This window comes from Rutilus rutilus (genome assembly GCF_951802725.1).
Source record: "Rutilus rutilus genome assembly, chromosome: 24".
Lineage (NCBI taxonomy): Eukaryota > Metazoa > Chordata > Actinopteri > Cypriniformes > Leuciscidae > Rutilus > Rutilus rutilus.
Genome location: NC_140228.1, coordinates 11,387,498 through 11,415,479, shown reverse-complemented (window position 1 = coordinate 11,415,479; position 27,982 = coordinate 11,387,498). Strand labels below are relative to the sequence as shown.

Here is a 27,982-nt window from a genome sequence, read left to right as displayed (position 1 = left end):
GACCGGCCCGTCTGGCACCAACAACCATGCCACGCTCAAAATTGCTTAAATCACCTTTCTTTCCCATTCTGACATTCAGTTTGGAGTTCAGGAGATTGTCTTGACCAGGACCACACCCCTAAATGCATTGAAGCAACTGCCATGTGATTGTTTGATTAGATAATTGCATTAATGAGAAATTGAACAGGTGTTCCTAATAATCCTTTAGGTGAGTGTATAGGAATTTGGCCAGTGAAACAGGAAGTCATGACTTATCACTTAAGTGTTCCTGATCACTGAGGTGAACTTAAAAATACTTCAGTTATATTTTTACTCATTAGAATTTGTATGGGTGCCAATCATTTTGTCATACCTATTTAGGAGAAAACCTTATTTATTTAATGTATTCCACATTAATATTTTGTGTAAATTAACTTCAATTAAAGGTTAGATGTATGTGAATATTCTGAATGAAAGACTAAGAATAGCAAAAGAAAATGTTCACAGCCAGTTTTGCTCATATTTATCAAGGGTGCCAATGTTTGTGGAGCCCATAGGATTGGTAATCTTCCATTTGCATGTATTTTTTAAAATTGTATTGTTGGGTGCTATGAGACTAAAGATCATTTGTAAGGGTCGATCGTATTTTTTATTACAGGAAGTGATCTCTCCTTTTTTTCTTTGATATGTTGCCACAGGCCTCTTGTGATATGGTTAGCAAACCAGTAAAAGTCAATGCAGATACAGTATCTGTGATGATGTCTCTGGTGCCGATCAGGCCGTAATCCGCCAGATTAGGCAATGCACTGGGATTACTGGACGCAGGAAGTCCGCGATTGGTTTATGATTTTTTTCTGTCCATCCTATGATCTTGCACTCTCTCCCATCCCCCTCTCTCTATGCTTCTGTAATGTAATTGATTGTGTTAATGTGATTTGATTGGTTAGCCCCTGAGCTTTTTATAATAATAACTAATGATGGAATGTGCCTGAAACTGGAGCACATCATGAGTTGATGCCAGAGCGGCGTTCTACAAAACAGAGCCACACAGATGCAATGTTTTATCCAGAAATACTACCTTCAAAAGTTAATTTGCTGTGATATTTATTCTTAGATGTCTAATCTGACGATTTGCAAATCTTCTCTGGATTACATGTTGTTTTTTCTAGAAAAAAGGTGAACAAGAGGACGAGGACAGGATTACATCAATTTACGTTTATGCAACTTGTCACTCTGTTGTTTAGGTTCATCTAATTGTCTTTTATTTGTTCGTTGTTTGGTTTCCACCCCTCAGCATCAGTGAAGGTAGTGTATGAACATGAGTGGACAGGTATGACATGCTTATCTTCAACAGAGACAGAACAAAGATATAACGCCTGGCATGAGGAAATCCTGATTAGAGATGGTCCCAGCCCACTGTGTAGGTTAAGGGAAGATCCATCAGCTACAGATAAGAGGATTTGAGAGGAATTAATGCCAGTATTTTATTACTGTAAGAATAAATTCCCATTGATTTATGTTTGGGTGACAAAGAACCACAGAGTCGTCGACAGCGGGACCAACCAAATACATGATGGCACATACAATCAGCTGAAGTATGCAGTGATGGATGCTGAAAATATGCTGTAAGACCATCCAACAAACTAGTTTCAGATTTACAATTCTTCTGGGAGACGTGTGAACATCAGGAGAGGTCATCAGGACTGCCGGACCGTTTCCCAGCGCCCTCTCAGTTGAGGTTTGCTGGGGATGGCCAGGACCCAGGAACCATCCTGCTTTGGCTCCGTCACCGTGGAAGATTTCTGGACCCTAGCTACAGGACCTAGAGTGTCAGAAGAAGAAGAAGAAGAACAGGTCTTCCGTCATCGTATTTGGCCATGAAGTTATTCCTGCTGACCCTCAGGCTGTTGTGCCTCGCTTGTCTCTGGCCCGTCACCCTGCTCAACAACCCTTACCCTAACCGGAAGAAAAACAAGGATGTTTACCTGGTTGAGCACGCCAAACACAGATTCAGAGGGTGAGTCATGAATATTTTAACTCTTTAGCTTATTTGGGGTCAGAATGTAACACTTCATTTTAAGGTGTCTGTGTTACAGTGAAATTAAACGTTTAAGTATGAAGTAATAATTATTTACTATGTACTTACTATATAGGGTAAGGATTAGGGTGTTTAGGTTAGTTGCATGTAATTATGCACAATTTATAATAATTACTATAGTATCTACATGTAACATGAAACAAGGACACTAAAATAAAGTTTTTTATTTTATATATCATATAAATTAATACTTTGTTCAGTAAGGATTCATTAAACTGATCAAAAGTGACAGTAAAGACATTAGTATTTCTACTAAAAATGCTATTTCAAATCAATGCTGTTCTTTTCAAACATTCTGTTCCTCAAAGGCTTCTAAAAATAGTATTATAGTTTCCACAAAAATATTAAGCAACACTGTGTAGCGTTTACTACTGTAAAGTTGAGCGAGTGGATCTCTGAGCTGGTGTGAGTGAGTGGAGGCGGGGCTAATTTGCATATTCATGATTCCACGTATATTAAATGAAGCCAGGGTGTAGAGTTACACTCAAGCTATTGAATAAAGGCATGAATAAAAATGTTTTGCACAGGAAAACCGGTTAAATATGTCATTTTGGTGATCAAAGATGAGTTTTAAGAGATGCAATTATTGACTACAGGGGGACTTTAATTTTAGTAAAAAAATGTTTATTAGTTTAAAAAAAATGTCTATATTGTTTTTTTATTAATGTGCATTTATTTTTTTCAGTGGATTTAGTTTTATTTATTTTAGTATTTTAATTTACAGCCTTGGCAACTATCTGAAATAAAATAAGTTTCAGTTAATGTTTATTTAGTTTGTAAGTAATGAAAATGTAATTTTTTTTATGATTTTAGTTTTAGTTAACAATAATAACCCTGAATTGAGACAATAGCAGAATGCATAAAAAAGGGTAGAAAAGAGTTACAAATGGTAATAGTTCCATGGATCATTGAATTTCCTACTATGTGTCTAAATGATAAATAAAGTGAGGTTTTAATCTATTGGTGGTGTCTGTGTTACCACAGCGTAATGAGTCACACAACATCAAGAGTGCCAGTATTCTTTCATTCTGTAATTAAAACCATCCTGGTGCCATCATCTGTTTTTTTGGAGAGCAGCCAAAGTTCTGTTTGGCATTAAAACCATGCATGCAGATTTTCCCTAAAAAGCCTGTGTCAGCCAGGTTTTCCAGGTGCTTTTGTTAATGCATAATGTGTCATTGCATTGAATATTTATAAAAGCCTTTAGAAAGAGATTAATAAGAGGTTAATATGATACATTTTCAAAAAATAAAATAAATATTATATTATATAACTATGTTTTATATTATTGTAATTTTAATCACAGCGGTGTACAGCAATCTCGCAGCATGCATTGTGTCATTAGTGCTGTGTTTTTGATTGCGTAATGAGTCTATCACGTCGTCATTAGTGGTTGTATGCTGTATTCAGTTTGAGGTTTAATTTTGTAATTGCTCTTCGGTGTGCAATTAACTTTGCCATGGAATGAGCACAGCGTGATTGACAGTATATTTGGGGTTTCAATTAAAGCACGCAGATGAAAAGTCTATGTTAGGGGAAACATTGTACATGTATGACTGACCTTCACTAGTTTCTGCCATGTTTTTGTTCACGTCTAATCTCTTAAAGGGGTCATATAATGGTACATGCACTTTTACAAGTTGATTGTACTGAAATGTGTGTTGGCAGTGCCTGTACACAACCATCATAAAATGATAAAAATCCATCCAGTGTTTTTTTTTTTTAATCTTCTTATATGTTTTCCCCTGTCTCAAATCAAGCTGTTCGATTTTGTGATGTCACAAAATCGACGCCCCTCCCACGATTGTTGATTTACAGCAGCGTTTCAACACAGACCCGCCCTCGCTCGCTCGTGAGCTGTCAATCATAGTTGACGGCGCGGTCATTGTTGATACGCTGGAGCACTGTCTATGAGCAGAATGGCGTCTAAGAGATTGTGGTGTTCTGTTCTTGGGTGCAATAAGGAACACAGCAGTCATTTTGATGTTCCTAAATCCGAACCGCTGAAGACGCAGTGGCTGAGTTTGTTTTCGAAGGGAATATTCCCCACGATCAACGTCAATGCTTTCATGTTTGCGCGAATTATTTCACACACCAGACTGCTTTACAAACGAGGTCAGTATAAAGCTGGTTTTGCTAAGAAGCTGCTCCTGAAAAAAGGATCGGTACCAACTATTCGTGTTCCTGCTGCACCTCCAGAAGAAGAAGTGAGTGTAACGTTTTATTAACCTTTATATTAATATTTATATTAATCTTTGCAAATCGCTAGCACGCTTCACGATGAATGCGGCTGTTTACACTCAGGGTACATTACGGCATGTTTTCTATGTACGACGTTCTCAATATAATTCATAACCCCACGTTTATAATGAACAACGCGTTATGGTTATTGTGTTATTATTACAACCTGTGTACACACAGAACAGAGGGGCGGGGTGAGCAAAGCTCATTATCATTTAAAGACACATGCACTTAAACGGCGTGCTGAAAATAGAGCTGTTTTTGACCAGGTAAAATTAGTGTTTTCTTACAATACTAATGAGAATTTTTTATTAAAGTATATTACAAACTTTTAATTTAGACCCTAAAGAATCATATTAGCTTGTACAAAAATGGCATTATATGACCCCTTTAAGGCTCAGAAAATAGCTTGTTTGGAAGGCTTCTGGAAGCGCTCCAAATCACAGTTAATTTTCACAACCTGGCACACACAACCGCCATTGTAGAACAAGCTGCATTTTATAAATCATCCCTTTAATGGCCGAGTAATTATTTTTAAATTACAGATGCTGGAGCACCGAGGCAGATGTTTGATGGTCACATTCTGGATGGACGTCCAACTGTTTTATTTCTCTGTATTGCAACGGCCCACCTGCTCACAGGGCCCGGGATAATATTCCTGTTATTTTGAAAAACTACAGAAGTGCGATAATGGCCTGTTTTTATTCGGACCCTTTTTCTCATTCTTTCAGACGGATTGACTACAAATTAAAGCGAAAGGACAGCACCAAGTCCCTCCTCATCAAAACTGAACAGCTGCTAAGGATCGAAGACCACGACTTTGCCATGAGGCCTGGATTTGGAGGTCAGGATGCACTGTTTATTTGCTCCAATTATCAATCACCATCACAATCCGGAAAATCACAATTAGAGTGGTCTTTTTAATAAATCTGATTAAAAATGGGCTGTACCATTTTGTCGTGTCAGAGGGCAGAATGAGGCGGTGTTACCATCTCTCTATACGGGGGAAAGCGGCCAGAGGTGACTTTGACAGGGCGAGTGTGGTCCTAAATTCAGACATGACCCAGATTGTGCAAAACACAAATTAGACAATGGGTGTTGAGGACACAGATTTGCTTCAGTGGACAGTAATCTGGATTACATCCCAGGCCTGTTAAAACAGATGGAAAAGTGCTAATGTTATCATTTTTACACATATTTGAGTACTGAAGACATACAATGCAATATATGAAATATTATAGCGGAGATGGAACCTTTGTTTGAGGTTTTGGTTAAATACTGATATGGAAGTTAAAACCAATTTTGGAGCATTTCCAGTGCTAAACCTTAAACTGGAGCTCTAATGTCCATGAACATAAAAAAAGAAAGTACCCTTTAAAAAGAAGAAAAAGAAGTACACTTTAGAATAAAGTGTGAACTAAATGTAATGTTTTGCATGTTATTTGCAATTAAATGAAAATGTATTATAGTTTAAATTTCTGTTGAATTTCTATTCTCACTTAAGTACTTTTTTATTTAATTTCAGAATTTTCTGTTGCCTTTGAAATATGGTTAAAATGTCCTTTCAAATGTAATGACGAACATTTTTGTTAAACTAATACTTCAATGCAATTTCTATTGAAGTTTACATTTTATGTATTTATATATTTTCTTTAAATAATATTGAAAATTACATTATAGTTAAAATTACAATCAAATATTTTACATGTACAAGTATATGTTAGTCAACAGATAAAAAAAAAAGTACTTCTTTAAAGCATGACAAAAGATTATTAAAACACAATGATTTAAAATGTACCTTAAAGTAACACTTTTTAACCTGACATTATTACAAAGAACACTTTTTAAAAGTGTGTTAAGAAACAGCCATGAAAGTGTTCTCTCTTTGTGTACAATTAAGCACACTACTTTTTCACAAGGGCCTAATTTTTTTTTAAATAACCTCATTCAGGTCTAATCCAAACCTTAAATAAAAACATATTAAACTGTAAACTATTCTTATAACTGCATATGTACATAAACTAATAGATGAACTAATACACATGACTAATAGAAATTACACCATACACGGCTCACTGTGTGTGGTGGCAACTACATGTAAGCATAAATAATTGTATTGCTTTCTTTCATCCAGCAGGGTGACGCTCTAATCTGCCAGTGCTTTAAAAGAGGAAGAGATGTTTAGATAAAAGAGTAGTTTATTGGTGTGTAGGCTTTCTTTTACATGATTAACGAAGATCAAGAGGTGGAACCAGGCTTTGAATGGTGTCCTTCAGTCAGTAACCACTGCTAATTAATGATGGGACAAATAGGATTAGAGTAACATTTTGAGCTCCATATGCTCTCTCTGTAGGAGCAAAGGAGGCAGATTCTCTCTAAGTTGATATCAAAAGCACTGCTGTGGTCCTGAACCAATATGCAAATGTATTGTGTCTTCTGCTCTGCAGGATCTGCCATCCCTGTGGGCATTGATGTGCAGGTGGAGAGTATAGACAGCATCTCTGAAGTAAACATGGTAAAAGTGCATATCCTCTTTGTATTTAATAGAGCAATGTTCTGGATCCTTAATGGTAATCTTTTAGTACGCTGGCCGAGAGAGCTCAATGCGCTGCAAATGAAGAAAACACATGCAAATAGAAAAACACCCGCAAATTAAGAAAACATCTTCAACAACATATGAACATCCAAACGTGATTTAAATGTCAGTTTAAGCTGCATGTGTTCGATTCACTAGAATGGAACCGCTTATTCATTCGGGAATCGAACACAAGTTGGCCTGCATGCTTTTGATTCACTAAAAAGAAATAACTCATATGAGTCAATCTATTAATCGAGCTGAACATCATTTGGTTTCGGTATTGGTTTTACAAATGGATCTGAATGCTAATTCTCAGTTTCTAATCCTATACTGAATAAAATTATTTTCATGATTACACTGTAAAAAATTTCTAACCCTCCCAAATCAAAAATTTCAAGTGAAATTCTGTAAATTATCAAATTAAATTGACAGATTTTCACTTGGGCCAATTGAAAAATTTTGATGTTATCAGTCACTTGAAATTTTTGATTTGGGAGGGTTAGAAATTTTTTACAGTGTAGTTATCACAACTTTTTTTTCTTTAGTCAAATCAACTTAGATTGAGTTTCTGTTGATTAAACCAATCTTCTGTATTGTATTAACTCAAATTCTGTTAAGGCAAACTCAAAATTTTAAGGCAACTAGGTTACTTACTTTTTTAAGTTAAACCAACAATTATTTTTTACAGTGTATATAAATGTATTCTTTGCAAACTTGTTCCATATTTACAAAATGGATCATATTTTGCTCTTGTAAAAGCAGGCCTTCAGCTTCTCACAAAGTAAATCTCAGCAATATTAAGCGTAGCGTCAGTTCTGGTAGGTCACGTTAGTCAAGCTCTCATCAGCTGACTCTCAGCTGATCCACGTCTACCTATAGGAATATGACGTCTATCACTGTATACATATATAAGCTCCTTCAGTATTATCAGCAGTTATCGCGTTTCTCAGGAGCTATTTACCCTCCTCCATCCCCAGCTCCTCCTCTCGCCAGTCAATATGGCATTCTGATTCTCCTTGTACTTTAAAATCTTGAATCAATGATATCTGCAATACATTCATGTTGGTTCTGTTCTGTTTACCCTAAGGGGGGTTATTGCTGCTCTCCCTGCTCTTATCCATGCTAGGCTTCATGGATGCGCAGAGAGTTCTTGTCCAGAACAGAACCAATCCAAACTGTATGCTAATTGTCAATCGTATTTGACGATAGTGGTCCTGACAGAATTGGGTCTTCTTGGTAAATGTCAAATACTTTTATTTGCACTAAAATGCCAGCCACTACCCTGCACTGTTGCTCGTAATAAGTTGTCATGTTTATCTATAAGGTCAGTAAATTGTAAAGGTCTCTCTCAGGACTTCACGATGACCCTGTACCTGAGGCATTATTGGAAGGATGAACGCTTGGCTTTTCCCTCCAGTAACAATCTGAGCCGCACATTCGATGGTCGTCTGGTGAAGAAGATCTGGAAGCCTGATGTCTTTTTCGTCCACTCCAAGCGCTCCTTCATCCATGATACCACCATGGAGAACATAATGCTGAGGGTTTACCCAGACGGCAACATCCTTTACAGCGTCAGGTAGAAGCCTATAACCTCTGCTGATTCATTTCCTTCATATGTAAATGTTTTAATAATGGAATATTCTCTTTATTGTAGGATCACAGTTACTTCTCTGTGCGCAATGGACTTCAGTAGATTCCCGTTGGACACTCAGAATTGTTCCCTGGAACTGGAGAGCTGTGCGTGTCCACCTAGAAACATCCTCAGTTCTTGTGTCATTTTTATTGAGTCCCACATACATTGTTTTTTAGTTCATATTTTACAGGTTGGGAATATGTGACAGTCGTGGATCATTTCATTAAAGGAATGTGAAGCATTTCTGCCACCATTTAGACACCATTTTAAAAATCGTGGTTGCAGAAAAAGTGCTTGCAATGAAAGTATGTGGAGTAATGCAATGAATGTTAAAATATGCACTGTTGCGAACGTATAGCAACACTTTTAAAAATTATATACTGTCATGAGACTAGTGTGGCAAAACTGGATCGTGTCCCATCAAAAGACAAGACCTGACCAAGAAGATTGAAAACACAAGGACTTAAATACACACAGGGTAATTGACTAACAATACAATCAGGGAATGAGAGAAACATAGGAAACAGGAACTGAACCAAATACAAACTAAAAGTCTACAAAACAAGAGCACAGACACAGAATACATTACAGCTAGTGTGCTAAAATGACATCTAAATAGCTATTTGGCTATTGGTTAACTTTATCCACTTTATGGATGACAAGGAGCCATTTAATTCCAGTTTTAACTGCCAGTCAAAATAGTTTTTTTTGTAGAAACCAACATTACTCCACAAATGCTGTTGTTATAGATGTTAATATTTGAATCTAGAAAATTCCTCTTCATATTATCCATGTATTTAAGCATGAATTAAACAGGCGCACACTTTCTTTTACCTCTTTTCTATATCTTACGGCTTCCGCTCTTCTGTCCCATTCAGATGCATATAATGAGAACGACCTCATGTTGTACTGGAAAAATGGCAATGACTCTCTAAGGACAGATGAAATTGCCCTCTCTCAGTTCTTCATTGAAGAGTTCCACCCTTCACACGGTCTGGCCTTGTACAGCAGCACAGGTAAGAGGCTCTTTTCTCTTTCTCCTTCTATGTATTCATGCTACGACAAATCTTTTGTCTTTGTTCTCGTTACAGTAGTAATATATCAGTAGGTCATTAATTACAGGCTTTACACGTGTTTCTGTCAGGCTGGTACAACAGGCTCTACATCAACTTCATCCTCAGAAGACACATATTCTTCTTCATGCTGCAAACGTATTTTCCCACAATGCTGATGGTGGTGCTGTCCTGGGTGTCTTTTTGGATCGACAGGCGGGCGGTACCGGCCCGTGTTTCACTTGGTGCGTAACACTTGTCCATGCACTTGGCGAAATGTTTATCTCATAAAAGATCTCTTGTCTTGTAGTTAATTCACTCTTGTTATGCATGACATTGAGCCTTGTTAGACTGCGGTCCAGTGTGATGAATGTTTTAGTTGCTTAGTGTTCTCATAATTGCTTAACTAACTCGTAACCTTTTTCCTAAGATGAAAAGAAACGAGGCTGCACAATGTGATTTAGCCAAGCAGGACTTTTTGTTAATTTTGTTCATTTCTTGGTTTCTTATATTTCCATTTAGACAGCATAGGTTTACTGAAATTATTTACATTTGTGGCTTCTAAAAATTCGAAGGGGCCTGATTCAATTACAAAATGCAGTTGTCAGTCTTATTTATAACCATACTATGTGTGAATACAGCTGTTTATCACTCAAAAACAGCCTATAGCCTGCTTTTGTGGCATCATAGTGGGTAGCTCCACCCATTTTGAAATCTCATTGGTGCAAAATTTTGTTAAACTTGTGTGATTGTTTGGCGGTAATTTATTTGTCGCTGGTAATGTAACTATACTAGCCCTAAAATCTGATTGGTTGGGAGGAATCAACAAAGATGTTGATCAAGAAAGCACTGCATTTTGTAACAGAAAATAAGTCTGAAAGCGCTGCCACATTAGCGAAATTATGTGGGCAAAAAAGGTCCATTCTCTATTGCCAATAGTGTAGCATTGAACATTTTAGAGTACAGTACACTCACATTATTATGTTTTTAGCAAAATGTGTCTCTGCATGTTTGTTCAATCCAGGCATCACTACAGTGTTGACTATGACCACCATAATTACGGGAGTGTCAGCGTCCATGCCTCAGGTATCATATGTGAAAGCGGTGGACATCTATTTGTGGACCAGCTTCCTGTTTGTGTTTCTGTCTGTCATCGAGTACGCAGCTGTCAACTACTTCACCACCAAGGAGGAAATGAAGAAACTCAAACAATTAAAGGTCAAAATTTCCTTAAAGATCCTGACATTCTCCGTTCATTGACTTTGGGCTTGATAAAAAATTATATTTTCAGTTTTATGATACCTATGATAAAAATATTGTAATAGCTCATTAAATGAATTCTGGGGTTGGCTACACCACGAAGGATCCATCTGTTATATCATTTTCTGTGTCCCAATTCACATACTGTCCATCCTAAATAGTATTTGAAATTAGAATTAGCGTGTCCTAAATCATAGTGTTAAATTGAGTTTTCCAAACATACCCGGATGGTCTACTTTTTCCGATTATAATCCGAAGTGCAGCACTCTAATGGCTAATATTGGCCACAACCCATTGCGCATTAGACAAGGATTTGATTAGAACTACAAAGACGAATAAAACGTGTTAAAAAAACATGGTGGATGTGCGAGACCGACTGTTAAGTAGAGTGGTTTTAATAAAGGGGTTTGAGTGATTAGTAATTAGTATCTAACCTGATATATTTATTCAGTGTTATCCACATTTTATTTCATCATCTCCAACAGTATTGTGAACTTTTATAAAGATACGTTTGGTCATTAACTTTTAAATGCATCATGCAAACACTTGTGCAGAGAACTCTCCTCTTAAGACCCACGACTGGCAGATCAACGTGCTACTACTGTACATTCCTCTCCAATATGATAGGAAATTAAATTGAATGTGGAGGATTTTTAACGGTGGCAAAATGATTGACAGGGCAGTTTAAACGGTGACAGGATGCACATAACTAAGCGACAGAACGGTCTGTTAAAGATGCAATTATGACGAAGTAGTATGTCTCATTGCTTGCCTCCTATTCCGCTTCTTTACAAAAACAGAACATAATTTTAAAGCATAGTATAAGTAGGCGAATTGGGACGCAGCACTTCATTGCCCAGGAAACGAAGGCTGCATTTGAAGGAGCCTTTGAATTGGGACAGCCTTCGTCGTGAAATCAATCGGAACGTTAAATACGGCCTTCGAAGGACGCAGCTGCAGTTTTCAAATAAGCCTGAAGGACTTGATTAGTTGGATCAGGTGCGTTTAATTAGGGTGATAGCTAAACTCTGCATGGCTATGTGGCCCTCCAGGAAGTTTTTCACCCCTTCCTCAAAGGGAGAGTTTAGCTATAAATGGACATATGACAGCATACAAAATGATTAAAGAATCTTATGTATTTTATCTACATTGTCAAGTCCCGAATGGAAAAAAAGAACTTAAAAAGATGTCCATATTATGCATGCACTATATTTTAAAACTTAAGTCATTCAACACATTTGCTGCTCTCAAATCAAATATGGCGCTTGTGGACCTCAATAACATCATTGGTCCTTGATTATCAAACATTATGTCAAACCTGCCATTTTTTTAGAGTAAGAGAATTCATTTTTTTGGTGCACAATCTCTTCAACTTCCATAATATGTGAAATATATTGTACTATATAAAGATCTTACCGCATAAATTCCAGAAAAAGTGAATTGTTTTTGTCTCCTACAGCTCACAGACTACGATGCATCTCAAGCCATGGCATTCGATGGATGTTTCCATGACCAGGACATAGAGCTCAGCTCATTTCCTCGGCTGTCTGACCTAAACACGGACACGTGCGTGTCCTCACGGAACTCCACAACACCTGACCTCCCTCAAATCCTGGGCACGCGCCTCCGTCGACGGCGTTCCATCCGCCAAAGCGTCAACCATATCATGAACAACAGTTACAAGATAGACTCCTATTCAAGAATATTATTTCCTTTAGCATACTTTCTCTTCAATATCATCTACTGGAGCATCTACTCCTGAGCGAGAGAAAACTGGCCTGCTCAGAGTTTATAAGACTATCATACACTTGATGGCTTGAGTGTGATCACATGCCACAATGATAGAATTCACACTCGCACACACACAAAAACTGTATCATAGGGCGAAAAAAGTATAATAAATTATTTATGATGTTAGAATCTCAGATTCCTAACTCTTCCTAAAATGTACAAAAGCGAAATTAGCATAAATTCATAAAACTACATACAGTAATTGTTACAAAACAATTATCAAAACATAATACATGTAAATCACATTACTATACTTTGGCTAAACAGAACCCTTATGCTACTCAAAGACAATTTCAGACAACAGGAAACAAATTTGATTATATCTAATTCCTTCTTATGTGAGGATTACAAAACTGAGAATGACTATAAAATGTGGAGAAAAAAAATAAACAACTATATGGACAACTGGACCAACAGTGAAATTTTCAGTCTTTTTTCAACACATCTAACAGATTGATATGGATTTTAAGACAGAATTTCAGGTAAAAAATAAAATAAAACCAAACAAACTTGTTATTCTTCACTTTAAATTAATTATAAAGCATTTTTTAAGTACCATTTAATGCACTGGCATAATCTGAGCTCAAATTATTATTATTATTGTTATTTTGCAGAAGAGTTGTTTAATACTGTTCTCTGAAAATATATAGGACTTTAAAACCCTTGACGCTGTAAAAGTGGGGCGTAATATAACGTTTCCGCACTTGGAGATATTTTTACGCATTGACTCCCATAGGTCCTTGCTCTTCCTGTTCATTCCTCAGCCGTGAGCAGCCTAGTTCAATAACAAATCACAAAATGCCTGGCTATAAAGCTGAATGCTGTAAGAGTCACTGCATGTAGATAAAATGATGACAGAAGACTTTTTTTTTTGTTTGCACAGTCACTAGATTGCTAGAAACAGAATATTTAATGGTCTGTTTCTTCACCTATTTTCCAATTTGGGTTTATAATCCTCTTCCAAAAACTACACAGATCTGAGTTGTGAACTGAGTTGACTGTTGATCTCATTGAGGACCACATCATCATTCGCTTCCCCTGACATGATCTGACTGTCGTCGATTGGTGAGCCTGTAACATAAAGTTAAAGAGTTAAAAATATTCTTGACTTGTATAAAACACATTTGTACATTTCTTGCCAGTTTTTTGCAGAAGTGAGCAGAACTGACCGATGCTAAGGGATGGCACAGATTCATTGCTGCTCAATGAGCTTCGCAGTGCACTGTTGGCCCCTGAATTAGACGAAAGTGCCGTCAGAATCGAACTCTTCTTATTGTTGTTGCTCTGTGTGGCTGTCCGACTCCACTCTGGAGAAAAACGTTTGAGAGGTAAAACGGAGATGCCCGTAAAATAACTAGTTAGGGTAACATGCAGCTAGGTTTTAGTTTGGTTAAAGATATACCTGAATTTTCAGCCAATCGTAACCTGCCACAGCAGAGGTACATTCTCCACTGTTTACGGACATTTTCCTTCAGAGCGCAGTGGAAAACAAAAATAAAAAATCCTGAGAGAGAAAAAGACCCCTTTTTCATCAAGCGCTCATCAAGGTAATTGCATTATTGCATTGAAAAAATAGACTTCTAACTGTATTATGCTGACTTTATACATAAAACAAATTATATAATATTGTTTCTCACCCTGTAGGGAATTTAAGATGCAAAACAGGTACATGAAGGCCAACTTGACTGGTTCCCAGGCGAAGAAGGCAAAGCCCCATGTGAGCCCCAGCAGGAAAGTGAGTCCCGCGATGCTACGAAGGTCCTGCATGCTGCTGCGGTACTGATTATTGTGGGGGTTTTGCCGCTTAATTCGTCTCAGATGGACCATCACCACCACAAACATGGACAGGTTCAATACAAATATGATGCAGAAGTATGCCACAACGGATACGTAGAATGCTATAGTATTCTTCAGCCAACAACTAGAAGAGAGAAATATAGAAACATCAAGAGCAAAGTCATAATGAAGACTGATGCCTTTAAATTACAAGTTGAATACTTACAAATCCGTACTTCCGTCAGAACTGTTCCCATAGTTAATGAGGCCATAGTTATCTTTGTTTACCGCAATCACAATAATGACAACAACCAAAGGGATTCCTGCCAAAACACATCACAGAATTAAATTAGCAATCATCTACAGCCACAAACCACAAGGCTAATGTAGCAGCTGAGCTCACCCCAGCCTGCCAGAGAAAACTTCAGCATGTATCTGGTCATGTAGTTGTTGAAGACTTTGACAATGGCCAGATACATATGCAGAGCCTCCAGTCCCATCCAGGTGAAGGAGACCAACAGGAAGTAGTGCAGGAAGAATGCTGTAGAAATGCACAGGCCTACTGCATTTGTATACAAAGCTAGCCATGAGTCCAACAAGAATACCAGGTTCAGGAACAGCAGGGCGAAACACAAATGAATCAAGATCTTCGAAGGGATGTCCCGGCGGATTTTGCTGGAATTAAAAGGAAGAATTGGGTAAATAAATGCTTCTTTTTGGGAATGAAAGATGGAAGTAAATTTTTGTCACATTTTGTAAGATAGTGGTTTTTGAGGGAACAATTGTGATTAAACTCATATTAGGGCTTATTCACTGAGAAGGAGGATGTTACTCACTCAAACGCGAGGTAAGTGAGCAGAGTAACTGAGAGAAAGATGGCGGACACCCCACATCCGATGTAAGTGATATAGGTAAGGATGGTGGCCTGTAGACGGTCAGATGTGTCTTGACGGCTAATGTCCTTTGAAAACAAGATTAATGAAAGCATTATATGACAATCCCAGAGATGTGTAATGCATACCTAATTCAGCGCTCAACAATACGGATGGTCCAGGTCCAGTGTAAGAGAGTTTGGGGCCAGTTAAAAGTGTATGGCACAAACTTTATTAAAAATTAATTATTTGTGTATATTATTATTATTATTACTTGCAAATTGTTATTTTAGGAAAAAAACAAGTTAATTCATTAAAATCATGTGACACTGAAGACTGAAGTAATGATGCTACAAATTTAGCTTTGCATCACAGGAATAAATTATATTTTAAAACAGAAAAGTGTTAAATTATAATGATATTTGTATTGAATTGTATTGTATGTATTGAACTGTAGTGTATACAGATCTGCATGTATATTCCTGACATTTATAAAAATAAGTAAAGATAAGAAAAATGATAAAAATCTATTTAAAAGAAACAAATTTTTCATTAATGTTTGTGAAAATGTGAAACATTTATTGTTGAAGCCTGTGGTTATGACTCTCGATTTTATTGTAATCATATTAATTTGAGCCATTATAAATTTCTGAAGAGGATGGATGTGGACATTTCTGGGAACAATCCCATACTCTGACATACTTACCAACAGCACAGCAAAGCTGGTCAGGTGATCGCAGCTACAGATGGTTTCGTTCTCGGTACTGCTGTTCTTGACATAGCAGCCGTTGGGATTCCAGCCTCCTGAACCTCCTAGAAAATCCAAAACACATAGGAATTACAAGACATTAATTAAGAAATTAGACAGATCACACATTTCATAAGGCCTAATAACAATTTCTCGGGAATTCTGGGAGGTGTGCAATCTCACCGTTTTTGTCAAAGTCCCAGAAAACACAGGAAGCTACATAGTTCCCCTGTGGGAGAGAAGTTAAGAGATAAATCAGAAAGCTTTCAGCTGGCAGTGACATATGATGTACAATTTATATGTGAACACACACACCGCAACGGGCTTCTTATTCCTCAGAGTAAACTCGACACCCTCCCTCAGGTTTTTGATTGACAGGTTAGCCAGACTAGAGCCCAGAATGTGGCTGTTCAGCATCTGTTGAGCCATGTTTTTATCCTGTCGATACATGAAAATCCAAAGAATAAACTGAAGAAAAGTGGCAGAATCAAATCTGACATCAGGTTTATTTCTGAAAATGTTATCTGGTCAGGATTGGGTGTCTTTTATGGTGATTTTGTATCCTTTTTGAAGCTTAAGTGCATGTTAATTGAATGGAAAAGACATTAAGGACTTAAGGGTGAGCACATTTTCAATCTGAGGGGAACTGCAAAGGTTATGTACAAACATCTTAATATTGTTCTTGATGTCTGATGGTGCTTTTATTATATGAAAGTAAATCAACCCAGTTTTACCTGAAAAAAAGTGCTTTTCTGAAAGAAGGTGAACTGGACTCTTGAGGCTATCTTCTGTTGTTCTGGAGAGAGGTTCTCTGTCAGGGATGCAGGTAGTGTTATTTTGCCCATTGAGGAGGAACTTTCCACTGCCCTGACTTTTCTTTGAAATCCTTTTGTGACCTAAATAATAAGACATTTTGAGTCAATGCACTTCCAAAAACATCCAAACTGTTAATGAATTGCTTTGGACTTCAGTTGTCATTACCTGTGGGTTCAAGGGATCTACAATTGAAAATGACGTTGCCCCAAAGTTGGTGCCATCAGCTTTGGTCACAGTCAAAGCGAGTGAATCAAATACAATGTTCTCAGTCTGGTCCCGAATCACAAGTTTTAGAGCCAAATTATCCACAGCTTTGATTAATCTACAAAACACAATATAATATTTACATTCGCTATTTCAAGTTTGACAGTGTCAAGACTGTTTTGAATGCTTATGTTACACATGTATCTCACCGATTAGAAGAGGCAGCAAGACTATCTGCAGGGCCGGTTAGAAAGTTGTTGATGACGGACAGCACTGTTCGGCCCAGATCCAGACTAATATTCGGCGCAGAGAGAATATCCTCTAGCTGGCTGACCAGCTGATTCACCTGAGTTGAATTTAGAGATGCCACATTCTGTGTTTGATTCAGAAGATCGCTAGCCACTGAGTCTGGGCTTTTAGTTGTTGCTTCTGAAAAATTAACAAATCAAACGATCTGTTGTTATAAATACACATATTATGGCCTTAAAACAAATTTGGACACTTTTAGATAATTAAATCACACTGCCTGCATTTCATTGCATTGGATACAAAATATCAAGTGGCATCTGCAAACTAAAGCCTTTTTTGTTATAGTTAAAGTAAATGCTACTTGCGTTGATATTTCATAATGCAATAGGATTGATACATTTAATGTAAGTCAGTGGGATCCAATGCTGTTTAGACCCCACTGATTTTCATTATATGAACAATAAAAAACACTGAGACAACAAGACAATGTTCAAAATATATTTATCTTTTGTGTTCCACAGAAGCTTTGGAACAACATGAGGGTAAGTACATGATGACTAAATTATTCATTTTGGGGTTAACTATCCCTTTTAAGAGTGACTTAAGTGTCTCAGTACTTTTTGATACCACTGTTGTGTATGCATGAACCTAGAAAAAACACTCATATTCGGAATGTCAAGAAGCTATAGTCAGTTTTAGAATGTTGAGTGAAGAAGCATAGTCAAACCTGAAGTGGCTGCCATGGTAATGGAGGGTGTTGTTGGCACAGCTGGAACGGGTCTTGTGGTGACTTCAGTTGTATTAGTTGGAGCAACAATTAGAGCTGCTGTTGTGGAAGTGGAGCTGTTCTGAGGAGAGCTTGGAAGTATGGCTGACAGAGCAGTTGTGGGAACTTTACTGCTATTTGTGACAATGCTAATAAAGGTAGTATTTGTTGTTAAGTTGTTTGGAATACTAATTGGATTGAATGTTGTAGTTGTATTACTGACTGTATTTTCAGTAAAGGCTTTTTCTATTGTGCCATTTGACTGTGTTGTGTTAAGGAGACTAACTGTTGTGACAGGCTCTGAAGTGGAGTCAGTTGGCCCACTGGTAATATTTTCTGTTGTTGGAAAGGTTGTTATATCTATCTGTGTTGTGTTTGTGGTGTCAAATTGTGTTGTATTAACTGCAGGGCTTACTGTCGTGTTAAATTCTGATGTGTTATTGGAGGTCTCGTTTGTGTTGATGCTACGATTGACATCAGTCCCATTGAAGATGGTTACATTCAGTGCAATACCTGTTGTGTTAAACAAGGTTGTGTTCATTGTAAAGGCTGTTGTATTTGATTGTGTTGTATTAACTGTAGGGCTTACTGTTGTGTTAAATTCTGATGCGTTATTGGAGGTCTCTGTTGTGTTGATGCTATGATTGATATCAGTCCCATTGAAGTTGGTTACATTCAGTGGAATATATGTTGTGTTAAACAAGGTTGTGTTCATTGTAAAGGCTGTTGTATTTGATTGTGTTGTATTAACTGCAGGGCTTACTGTTGTGTTAAATTCTGATGTGTTATTTGAGGTCTCGGTTGTGTTGATGCTACGATTGACATCAGTCCCATTGAAGATGGTTACATTCAGTGGAATACCTGTTGTGTTAAACAAGGTTGTGTTCATTGTAAAGGCTGTTGTATTTGATTGTGTTGTATTAAACATGGGATCTGTTATGTTGGAATAAGTTACATCACTGATTTGTGGTGTATATGTTGTGGTATCAGTTCCAGCATCTGTGGTCTCCAGTGTAGAATTATTCAGAAATTGTGTTGTCTCATACGGAATGGCGGTTGTATTGAATCCAGTTGTATTGTCAAGTGGTTGAGTGGTGTTTGATTCATATGTGTTAATTGGTGATTCTGTTGTGTTTGCTAGGATTGTATTATTTGAGATTTCTGTAATTGTGCCGTTTTGTTGTGTTGTGTTTATTGGGGGTGTTGTTGTATTTAAGTGTAATGTGGTTTGTGATGGTATTGTAAAGTTAAACAGTGTTGTATTTGGCGGAAAGGTTGTGTTGGTGAACTCTGCACCAGAGAATTGAGAACTACTTGTGTAAGATTGTCTCTCATTTTCAGAAGTGACCGTTGTTGTGGCTGATGTATAATTTAGTGCAGTTGAGTTGAGTGGTATGACAGTTGTAATAAGTGTCATTCTTGTTGTATTAATTGAAGTGATGGATGGATTGACAGTTGTTATGGTTTTATCAAGTGTTGTGTCTGTCACAGCAGTTGTATTAAATGATGTGACTGTTGTACTGACTTGAGGGATTGTTGAATTGAGACTTGTGACAGTTAATCTGAGTGTTGTACCTGTTGTATTAATGTGTGGCGTTGTTATATTGAGTGGTGTGACTATTGGATAGACTGGTGAGGTTGTTATATTTAGTGTCGTATCTCTTATAGTGACTGGTGAGGTTATATTGTGTGGTGTACTTGTTGTACTTACCAGTGATGATATTATATTGTGTGTTGTATCTGTTGTACTGACCGGTGAGGTTGTTATATTGTGTAATGTACCTGCTGTATTGAGCGGTGGGGTTGTTATATTGTGTGTTGTATCTGTTGCACTTAGCAGTGAAGTTGTTATATTGTGTGGTGTATCTGTTGTACTGACCAGTGAAGTTGATATATTTAATGTTGTATCTGTTGTACTGACCAGTGAAGTTGTTATATTGTGTGTTGTATCTGATGTACTGACCAGTGAGGTTGTTATATTTTGTGTTGTTTCTGTTGTACTGACTGGTGAAGTTGTTATAGTGTGTGTTGTATCTGTTGTACTGACCGGTGAGGTTGTAATATTGTGTATTGTGTCTGCTCTACTGACCGGTGATGTTGTTATATTTTGTGTTGTATCTGTTGTACTGACCGGTGAGGTTGTTATATTTTGTGTTGTATCTGATGTACTGACCAGTGAGGTTGTTATATTTTGTGCTGTATCTGTTGTACTGACCAGTGAGGTTGTTATATTTTGTGTTGTATCTGTTGTACTGACTGGTGAGGTTATTATATTGTGTGCTGTATCTGTTGTACTGACTGGTGAAGTTGTTATATTGTGTGTTGTATCTGTTGTACTGACAGGTGGGGTTGTCATATTGAGTGTGGTTACTGTTGTTTTGACCAGTGAGGTTGTTATATTGTGTGTTGTATCTGTTGTACTGACTGGTGAGGTTGTTATATTTTGTGTTGTATCTGTTGTACTGACTGGTGAGGTTATTATATTGTGTGCTGTATCTATTGTACTGACAGGTGGGGTTGTTATATTGTGTGTTGTATCTGTTGTACTGACAGGTGGGGTTGTCATATTGAGTGTGGTTACTGTTGTTTTGACCAGTGAGGTTGTTATATTGTGTGTTGTATCTGTTGTACTGACTGGTGAGGTTGTTATATTTTGTGTTGTATCTGTTGTACTGACTGGTGAGGTTGTTATATTTTGTGTTGTATCTGTTGTACTGACTGGTGAGGTTGTTATATTTTGTGTTGTATCTGTTGTACTGACTGGTGAAGTTGTTATATTGTGTGTTGTATCTGTTGTACTGAATGGTGTAGTTGTTATATTGTGTATTGTGTCTGCTCTACTGACCGGTGATGTTGTTATTTCTTGTGTTGTATCTGTTGTACTGACTGGTGAAGTCGTTATATTGTGTGTTGTATCTGTTGTACTGACAGGTGGGGTTGTCATATTGAGTGTGGTTACTGTTGTTTTGACCAGTGAGGTTGTTATATTGTGTGTTGTATCTGTTGTACTGACCAGTAAGGTTGTTATATTTTGTGTTGTATCTGTTGTACTGACGGGTGAGGTTGTTATATTTTGTGTTGTATCTGTTGTGCTGAGTAGTGAGGTTGTTATATTTTGCGTTGTATCTGTTGTACTGACTGGTGAGGTTATTATATTGTGTGCTGTATCTATTGTACTGACTGGTGAAGTTGTTATATTGTGTGTTGTATCTGTTGTACTGACTGGTGAAGTTGTTATAGTGTGTGTTGTATCTGTTGTGCTGACTGGTGAAGTTGTTATAGTGTGTGTTGTATCTGTTGTACTGACCGGTGAGGTTGTTATATTGTGTGTTGTATCTGTTGTACTGACTGGTGACGTTGTTATATTTTGTGTTGTATCTGTTGTACTGACTGGTGAAGTTGTTATAGTGTGTGTTGTATCTATTGTACTGACTGGTGAAGTTGTTATATTGTGTGTTGTATCTGTTGTACTGACTGGTGAAGTTGTTATAGTGTGTGTTGTATCTGTTGTGCTGACTGGTGAAGTTGTTATAGTGTGTGTTGTATCTGTTGTACTGACCGGTGAGGTTGTTATATTGTGTGCTGTATCTATTGTACTGACTGGTGAAGTTGTTATATTGTGTGTTGTATCTGTTGTACTGACTGGTGAAGTTGTTATAGTGTGTGTTGTATCTGTTGTGCTGACTGGTGAAGTTGTTATAGTGTGTGTTGTATCTGTTGTACTGACCGGTGAGGTTGTTATATTGTGTGTTGTATCTGTTGTACTGACCGGTGATGTTGTTATTTTTTGTGTTGTAGCTGTTGTACTGACTGGTGAAGTTGTTATAGTGTGTGTTGTATCTGTTGTACTGACCGTTGAGGTTATTATATTGTGTGATGTGTCTGTTGTACTGACTGGTGAAGTTGTTATATTGTGTGTTGTATCTGTTGTACTGACCGGTGAGGTTGTTATATTTTGTGTTGTATCTGTTGTACTGACTGGTGACGTTGTTATATTTTGTGTTGTGTCTGTTGTACTGACTGGTGAAGTTGTTATAGTGTGTGTTGTATCTGTTGTACTGACCGGTGAGGTTGTTGTATTTTGTGTTTTATCTGTTGTACTGACTGGTGAAGTTGTTATAGTGTGTGTTGTATCTGTTGTACTGACCGGTGAGGTTGTTATATTGTGTGTTGTACTGACTGGTGAAGTTGTTATAGTGTGTGTTGTATCTGTTGTACTGACCGGTGAGGTTATTATATTGTGTGATGTATCTGTTGTACTGACTGGTGTAGTTGTTATATTGTGTACTGTGTCTGTTCTACTGACCGGTGATGTTGTTATTTTTTGTGTTGTATCTGTTGTACTGAATGGTGTAGTTGTTATATTGTGTATTGTGTCTGCTCTACTGACCGGTGATGTTGTTATTTCTTGTGTTGTATCTGTTGTACTGACTGGTGAGGTTGTTATATTTTGTGTTGTATCTGTTGTACTGACCAGTGAGGTTGTTATATTTTGTGTTGTATCTGTTGTACTGACTGGTGAGGTTGTTATATTTTGTGTTGTATCTGTTGTACTGACCAGTGAGGTTGTTATATTTTGTGTTGTATCTGTTGTACTGACTGGTGAAGTTGTTATAGTGTGTGTTGTATCTGTTGTACTGACTGGTGAATTTGTTATAGTGTGTGTTGTATCTGTTGTACTGACCAGTGAGGTTGTTATATTTTGTGTTGTATCTGTTGTACTGACTGGTGAAGTTGTTATAGTGTGTGTTGTATCTGTTGTACTGACTGGTGAAGTTGTTATAGTGTGTGTTGTATCTGTTATACTGACTGGTGAAGTTGTTATAGTGTGTGTTGTATCTGTTGTACTGACCGGTGAGGTTGTTATATTGTGTGTTGTGTCTGCTCTACTGACCAGTGAGGTTGTTATTTGTTGTGTTGTATCTGTTGTACTGAGCAGTGAGGTTGTCATATTTTGTGTTGTATCTGTTGTACTGACTGGTGAAGTTGTTATAGTGTGTGTTGTATCTGTTGTACTGACTGGTGAATTTGTTATAGTGTGTGTTGTATCTGTTGTACTGACCAGTGAGGTTGTTATATTTTGTGTTGTATCTGTTGTACTGACTGGTGAAGTTGTTATAGTGTGTGTTGTATCTGTTGTACTGACTGGTGAAGTTGTTATAGTGTGTGTTGTATCTTTTGTACTGACTGGTGAAGTTGTTATAGTGTGTGTTGTATCTGTTGTACTGACCGGTGAGGTTGTTATATTTTGTGTTGTATCTGTTGTACTAACCGGTGAGGTTGTTATTTTTTGTGCTGTACCTGTTGTACTGACTGGTGAAGTTGTTATAGTGTGTGTTGTATCTGTTGTACTGACTGGTGAAGTTGTTATAGTGTGTGTTGTATCTGTTGTACTGACCGGTGAGGTTGTTATTTTTTGTGCTGTATCTGTTGTACTGACTGGTGAAGTTGTTATAGTGTTTGTTGTATCTGTTGTACTGACTGGTGAAGTTGTTATAGTGTGTGTTGTATCTGTTGTACTGACCGGTGAGGTTGTTATAGTATCTGTTGTACTGACTGGTGAATTTGTTATAGTGTGTGTTGTATCTGTTGTACTGACCGGTGAGGTTGTTATAGTATCTGTTGTACTGACTGGTGAATTTGTTATATTGTGTGTTGTATCTGATGTACTGACCAGTGAGGTTGTTATATTTTGTGTTGTATCTGTTGTACTGACTGGTGAAGTTGTTATAGTGTGTGTTGTATCTGTTGTACTGACTGGTGAAGTTGTTATAGTGTGTGTTGTATCTGTTGCACTGACTGGTGAAGTTGTTATAGTGTATGTTGTATCTGTTGTACTGACCAGTGAGGTTGTTATATTTTGTGTTGTATCTGTTGTACTAACCGGTGAGGTTGTTATTTTTTGTGCTGTATCTGTTGTACTAACTGGTGAAGTTGTTATAGTGTGTGTTGTATCTGTTGTACTGACTGGTGAAGTTGTTATAGTGTGTGTTGTATCTGTTGTACTGACCGGTGAGGTTGTTATTTTTTGTGCTGTATCTGTTGTACTGACTGGTGAAGTTGTTATAGTGTTTGTTGTATCTGTTGTACTGACTGGTGAAGTTGTTATAGTGTGTGTTGTATCTGTTGTACTGACCGGTGAGGTTGTTATAGTATCTGTTGTACTGACTGGTGAATTTGTTATAGTGTGTGTTGTATCTGTTGTACTGACCAGTGAGGTTGTTATATTGTGTGTTGTATCTGTTGTACTGACTGGTGAATTTGTTATAGTGTGTGTTGTATCTGTTGTACTGACCAGTGAGGTTGTTATATTTTGTGTTGTATCTGTTGTACTGACTGGTGAAGTTGTTATAGTGTGTGTTGCATCTGTTGTACTGACCGGTGAGGTTGTTATTTTTTGTGCTGTATCTGTTGTACTGACTGGTGAAGTTGTTATAGTGTGTGTTGTATCTGTTGTACTGACTGGTGAAGTTGTTATAGTGTGTGTTGTATCTGTTGTACTGACCGGTGAGGTTGTTATTTTTTGTGCTGTATCTGTTGTACTGACTGGTGAAGTTGTTATAGTGTTTGTTGTATCTGTTGTACTGACTGGTGAAGTTGTTATAGTGTGTGTTGTATCTGTTGTACTGACCAGTGAGGTTGTTATATTGTGTGTTGTATCTGTTGTACTGACTGGTGAATTTGTTATAGTGTGTGTTGTATCTGTTGTACTGACTGGTGAATTTGTTATAGTGTGTGTTGTATCTGTTGTACTGACTGGTGAATTTGTTATAGTGTGTGTTGTATCTGTTGTACTGACCAGTGAGGTTGTTATATTTTGTGTTGTATCTGTTGTACTGACTGGTGAATTTGTTATAGTGTGTGTTGTATCTGTTGTACTGACCGGTGAGGTTGTTATAGTATCTGTTGTACTGACTGGTGAATTTGTTATAGTGTGTGTTGTATCTGTTGTACTGACCAGTGAGGTTGTTATATTGTGTGTTGTATCTGTTGTACTGACTGGTGAATTTGTTATAGTGTGTGTTGTATCTGTTGTACTGACCAGTGAGGTTGTTATATTTTGTGTTGTATCTGTTGTACTGACTGGTGAAGTTGTTATAGTGTGTGTTGCATCTGTTGTACTGACCGGTGAGGTTGTTATTTTTTGTGCTGTATCTGTTGTACTGACTGGTGAAGTTGTTATAGTGTGTGTTGTATCTGTTGTACTGACTGGTGAAGTTGTTATAGTGTGTGTTGTATCTGTTGTACTGACCGGTGAGGTTGTTATAGTGTGTGTTGTACTGACTGGTGAAGTTGTTATAGTGTGTGTTGTATCTGTTGTACTGACCGGTGAGGTTGTTATAGTGTGTGTTGTACTGACTGGTGAAGTTGTTATAGTGTGTGTTGTATCTGTTGTACTGACCGGTGAGGTTGTTATAGTGTGTGTTGTACTGACTGGTGAAGTTGTTATAGTGTGTGTTGCATCTGTTGTACTGACCGGTGAGGTTGTTATTTTTTGTGCTGTATCTGTTGTACTGACTGGTGAAGTTGTTATAGTGTGTGTTGTATCTGTTGTACTGACTGGTGAAGTTGTTATAGTGTGTGTTGTATCTGTTGTACTGACCGGTGAGGTTGTTATAGTGTGTGTTGTACTGACTGGTGAAGTTGTTATAGTGTGTGTTGTATCTGTTGTACTGACCAGTGAGGTTGTTATATTTTGTGTTGTAGCTGTTGTACTGACTGGTGAAGTTGTTATTTTTTGTGCTGTATCTGTTGTACTGACTGGTGAAGTTGTTATAGTGTGTGTTGTATCTGTTGTACTGACCGGTGAGGTTGTTATTTTTTGTGCTGTATCTGTTGTACTGACTGGTGAAGTTGTTATAGTGTGTGTTGTATCTGTTGTACTGACTGGTGAGGTTGTTATATTTTGTGTTGTAGCTGTTGTACTGACTGGTGAAGTTGTTATTTTTTGTGCTGTATCTGTTGTACTGACTGGTGAAGTTGTTATAGTGTGTGTTGTATCTGTTGTACTGACCGGTGAAGTTGTTATAGTGTGTGTTGTATCTGTTGTACTGACCGGTGAGGTTGTTATATTGTGTGTTGTATCTGTTGTACTGACTGGTGAATTTGTTATAGTGTGTGTTGTATCTGTTGTACTGACCAGTGAGGTTGTTATATTGTGTGTTGTATCTGTTGTACTGACTGGTGAATTTGTTATAGTGTGTGTTGTATCTGTTGTACTGACCAGTGAGGTTGTTATATTTTGTGTTGTATCTGTCGTACTGACTGGTGAAGTTGTTATAGTGTGTGTTGTATCTGTCGTACTGACTGGTGAAGTTGTTATAGTGTGTGTTGTATCTGTTGTACTGACTGGTGAAGTTGTTATAGTGTGTGTTGTATCTGTTGTACTGACCGGTGAGGTTGTTATTTTTTGTGCTGTATCTGTTGTACTGACTGGTGAAGTTGTTATAGTGTGTGTTGTATCTGTTGTACTGACTGGTGAAGTTGTTATAGTGTGTGTTGTATCTGTTGTACTGACTGGTGAAGTTGTTATAGTGTGTGTTGTATCTGTTGTACTGACCGGTGAGGTTGTTATATTTTGTGTTGTAGCTGTTGTACTGACTGGTGAAGTTGTTATAGTGTGTGTTGTATCTGTTGTACTGACCGGTGAGGTTGTTATTTTTTGTGCTGTATCTGTTGTACTGACTGGTGAAGTTGTTATAGTGTGTGTTGTATCTGTTGTACTGACTGGTGAAGTTGTTATAGTGTGTGTTGTATCTGTTGTACTGACCGGTGAGGTTGTTATAGTGTGTGTTGTATCGACTGGTGAAGTTGTTATAGTGTGTGTTGTATCTGTTGTACTGACCGGTGAGGTTGTTATAGTGTGTGTTGTATCTGTTGTACTGACTGGTGAAGTTGTTATAGTGTGTGTTGTATCTGTTGTACTGACTGGTGAAGTTGTTATAGTGTGTGTTGTATCTGTTGTACTTACTGGTGAAGTTGTTATAGTGTGTGTTGTATCTGTTGTACTGACCGGTGAGGTTGTTATAGTGTGTGTTGTACTGACTGGTGAAGTTGTTATATCGGGTGTTGTATCTGTTGTAGCAACCGGTGAGGTTATTATATCCAGTGTTGTATCTATTGTACTGATTGGTGAGGTCGTTATATTGTGTGTTGTACCTGCTGTATTGACCGTTTGAGTTGTTACATCATGTGTTGTACTGACTATTGAGGTTGTTATATTGTTTGGTGTACCTGCTGTATTGACTGGTTGGGTTGTTATATCAAGTGTTGGACTGAGTGGCAGGCTTGTCGTATTATGTGAAACAGTGTTTGATTGAGTGGCTGTACTGTTGATGGATGTATTAGATATTAGGACTGTAGGTGTATCAGAAGTGTTGATATTTCTGGATTTTGTGACTGCAGGGTGGATTTGGTTGGTCAGTGACCATTTGGTAGTTACTGATGGAGAAGAAATCTCTGGAAATTTAGCACTGCTCTGAGAGATTGTTTGTTTTGTTTTAAGTTGAGTTGTGTTGGATATAGAAGGTGAGATCCCACAGCTCTCATTTAAAAGAACAGCAAACGTGTGATCCTGTGCACTGGAAAACAGAGCAGGATTGGAAAGTTTGTTTGGAAAGTGCTCTTGTTGGTAATGGGACAATATTCTCGTCAAACAAAAAATCCTAACCATTAAATACTGCTAAAATAAGGACGAAATGATAGGGTGATAAGAATGTTCAATTCACAAATCTAAGACCAACAAGGATGTTGATCTAGACACACCTACAGTACTTGATAAAATCATGTTAAGTGGCTGTGTTCACACCGCCAACAATTCTTTCTTTTATATTATTTTGAATAATTCTGTTTGGAATGTGATTTGAATGTTTAAGCATAAAATTTGGTTTAAATTTGATATTCCCAAATTTAGTTTTAC

At 37.5% G+C, this 27,982-nt stretch overlaps 2 protein-coding genes across 3 annotated transcripts in view; one reads left to right on the top strand and one right to left on the bottom strand.

Annotated features, from left to right (window-relative positions):
- The first annotated feature begins 976 nt into the window (after window positions 1-976).
- On the top strand, window positions 977-13,044 carry LOC311284345 (gamma-aminobutyric acid receptor subunit rho-3). Its single transcript, XM_084399339.1, has 9 exons — window positions 977-1,996; window positions 5,050-5,162; window positions 6,766-6,833; window positions 8,249-8,472; window positions 8,551-8,633; window positions 9,408-9,545; window positions 9,674-9,826; window positions 10,606-10,799; window positions 12,301-13,044. The coding sequence occupies exons 1-9, from the start codon at window positions 1,857-1,859 to the stop codon at window positions 12,601-12,603; spliced, it is 1,416 nt and encodes a 471-aa protein (XP_084255465.1). The 5' UTR covers window positions 977-1,856; the 3' UTR covers window positions 12,604-13,044.
- adgrg2a (adhesion G protein-coupled receptor G2a) overlaps window positions 12,752-27,982 on the bottom strand; it is a 34,842-nt gene continuing 19,611 nt past the window's right edge. The window contains exons 22-35 of one of the 2 annotated variants that reach the window (XM_084399337.1): window positions 18,025-27,644; window positions 17,258-17,477; window positions 17,010-17,166; window positions 16,763-16,924; window positions 16,344-16,466; window positions 16,212-16,257; window positions 15,987-16,093; window positions 15,245-15,369; window positions 14,812-15,083; window positions 14,635-14,731; window positions 14,270-14,553; window positions 14,035-14,136; window positions 13,802-13,939; window positions 12,752-13,703 (exon numbers count right to left, since the gene is read on the bottom strand). In XM_084399337.1, coding sequence (XP_084255463.1) covers window positions 13,600-13,703; window positions 13,802-13,939; window positions 14,035-14,136; window positions 14,270-14,553; window positions 14,635-14,731; window positions 14,812-15,083; window positions 15,245-15,369; window positions 15,987-16,093; window positions 16,212-16,257; window positions 16,344-16,466; window positions 16,763-16,924; window positions 17,010-17,166; window positions 17,258-17,477; window positions 18,025-27,644 — 11,557 coding nt within the window. In that variant the 3' untranslated portion in view covers window positions 12,752-13,599. Of the gene's footprint in view, window positions 13,704-13,801; window positions 13,940-14,034; window positions 14,137-14,269; window positions 14,554-14,634; window positions 14,732-14,811; window positions 15,084-15,244; window positions 15,370-15,986; window positions 16,094-16,211; window positions 16,258-16,343; window positions 16,467-16,762; window positions 16,925-17,009; window positions 17,167-17,257; window positions 17,478-18,024; window positions 27,645-27,982 lie in introns of those variants that run through there. The other variant, XM_084399338.1, reaches the window with a different exon arrangement.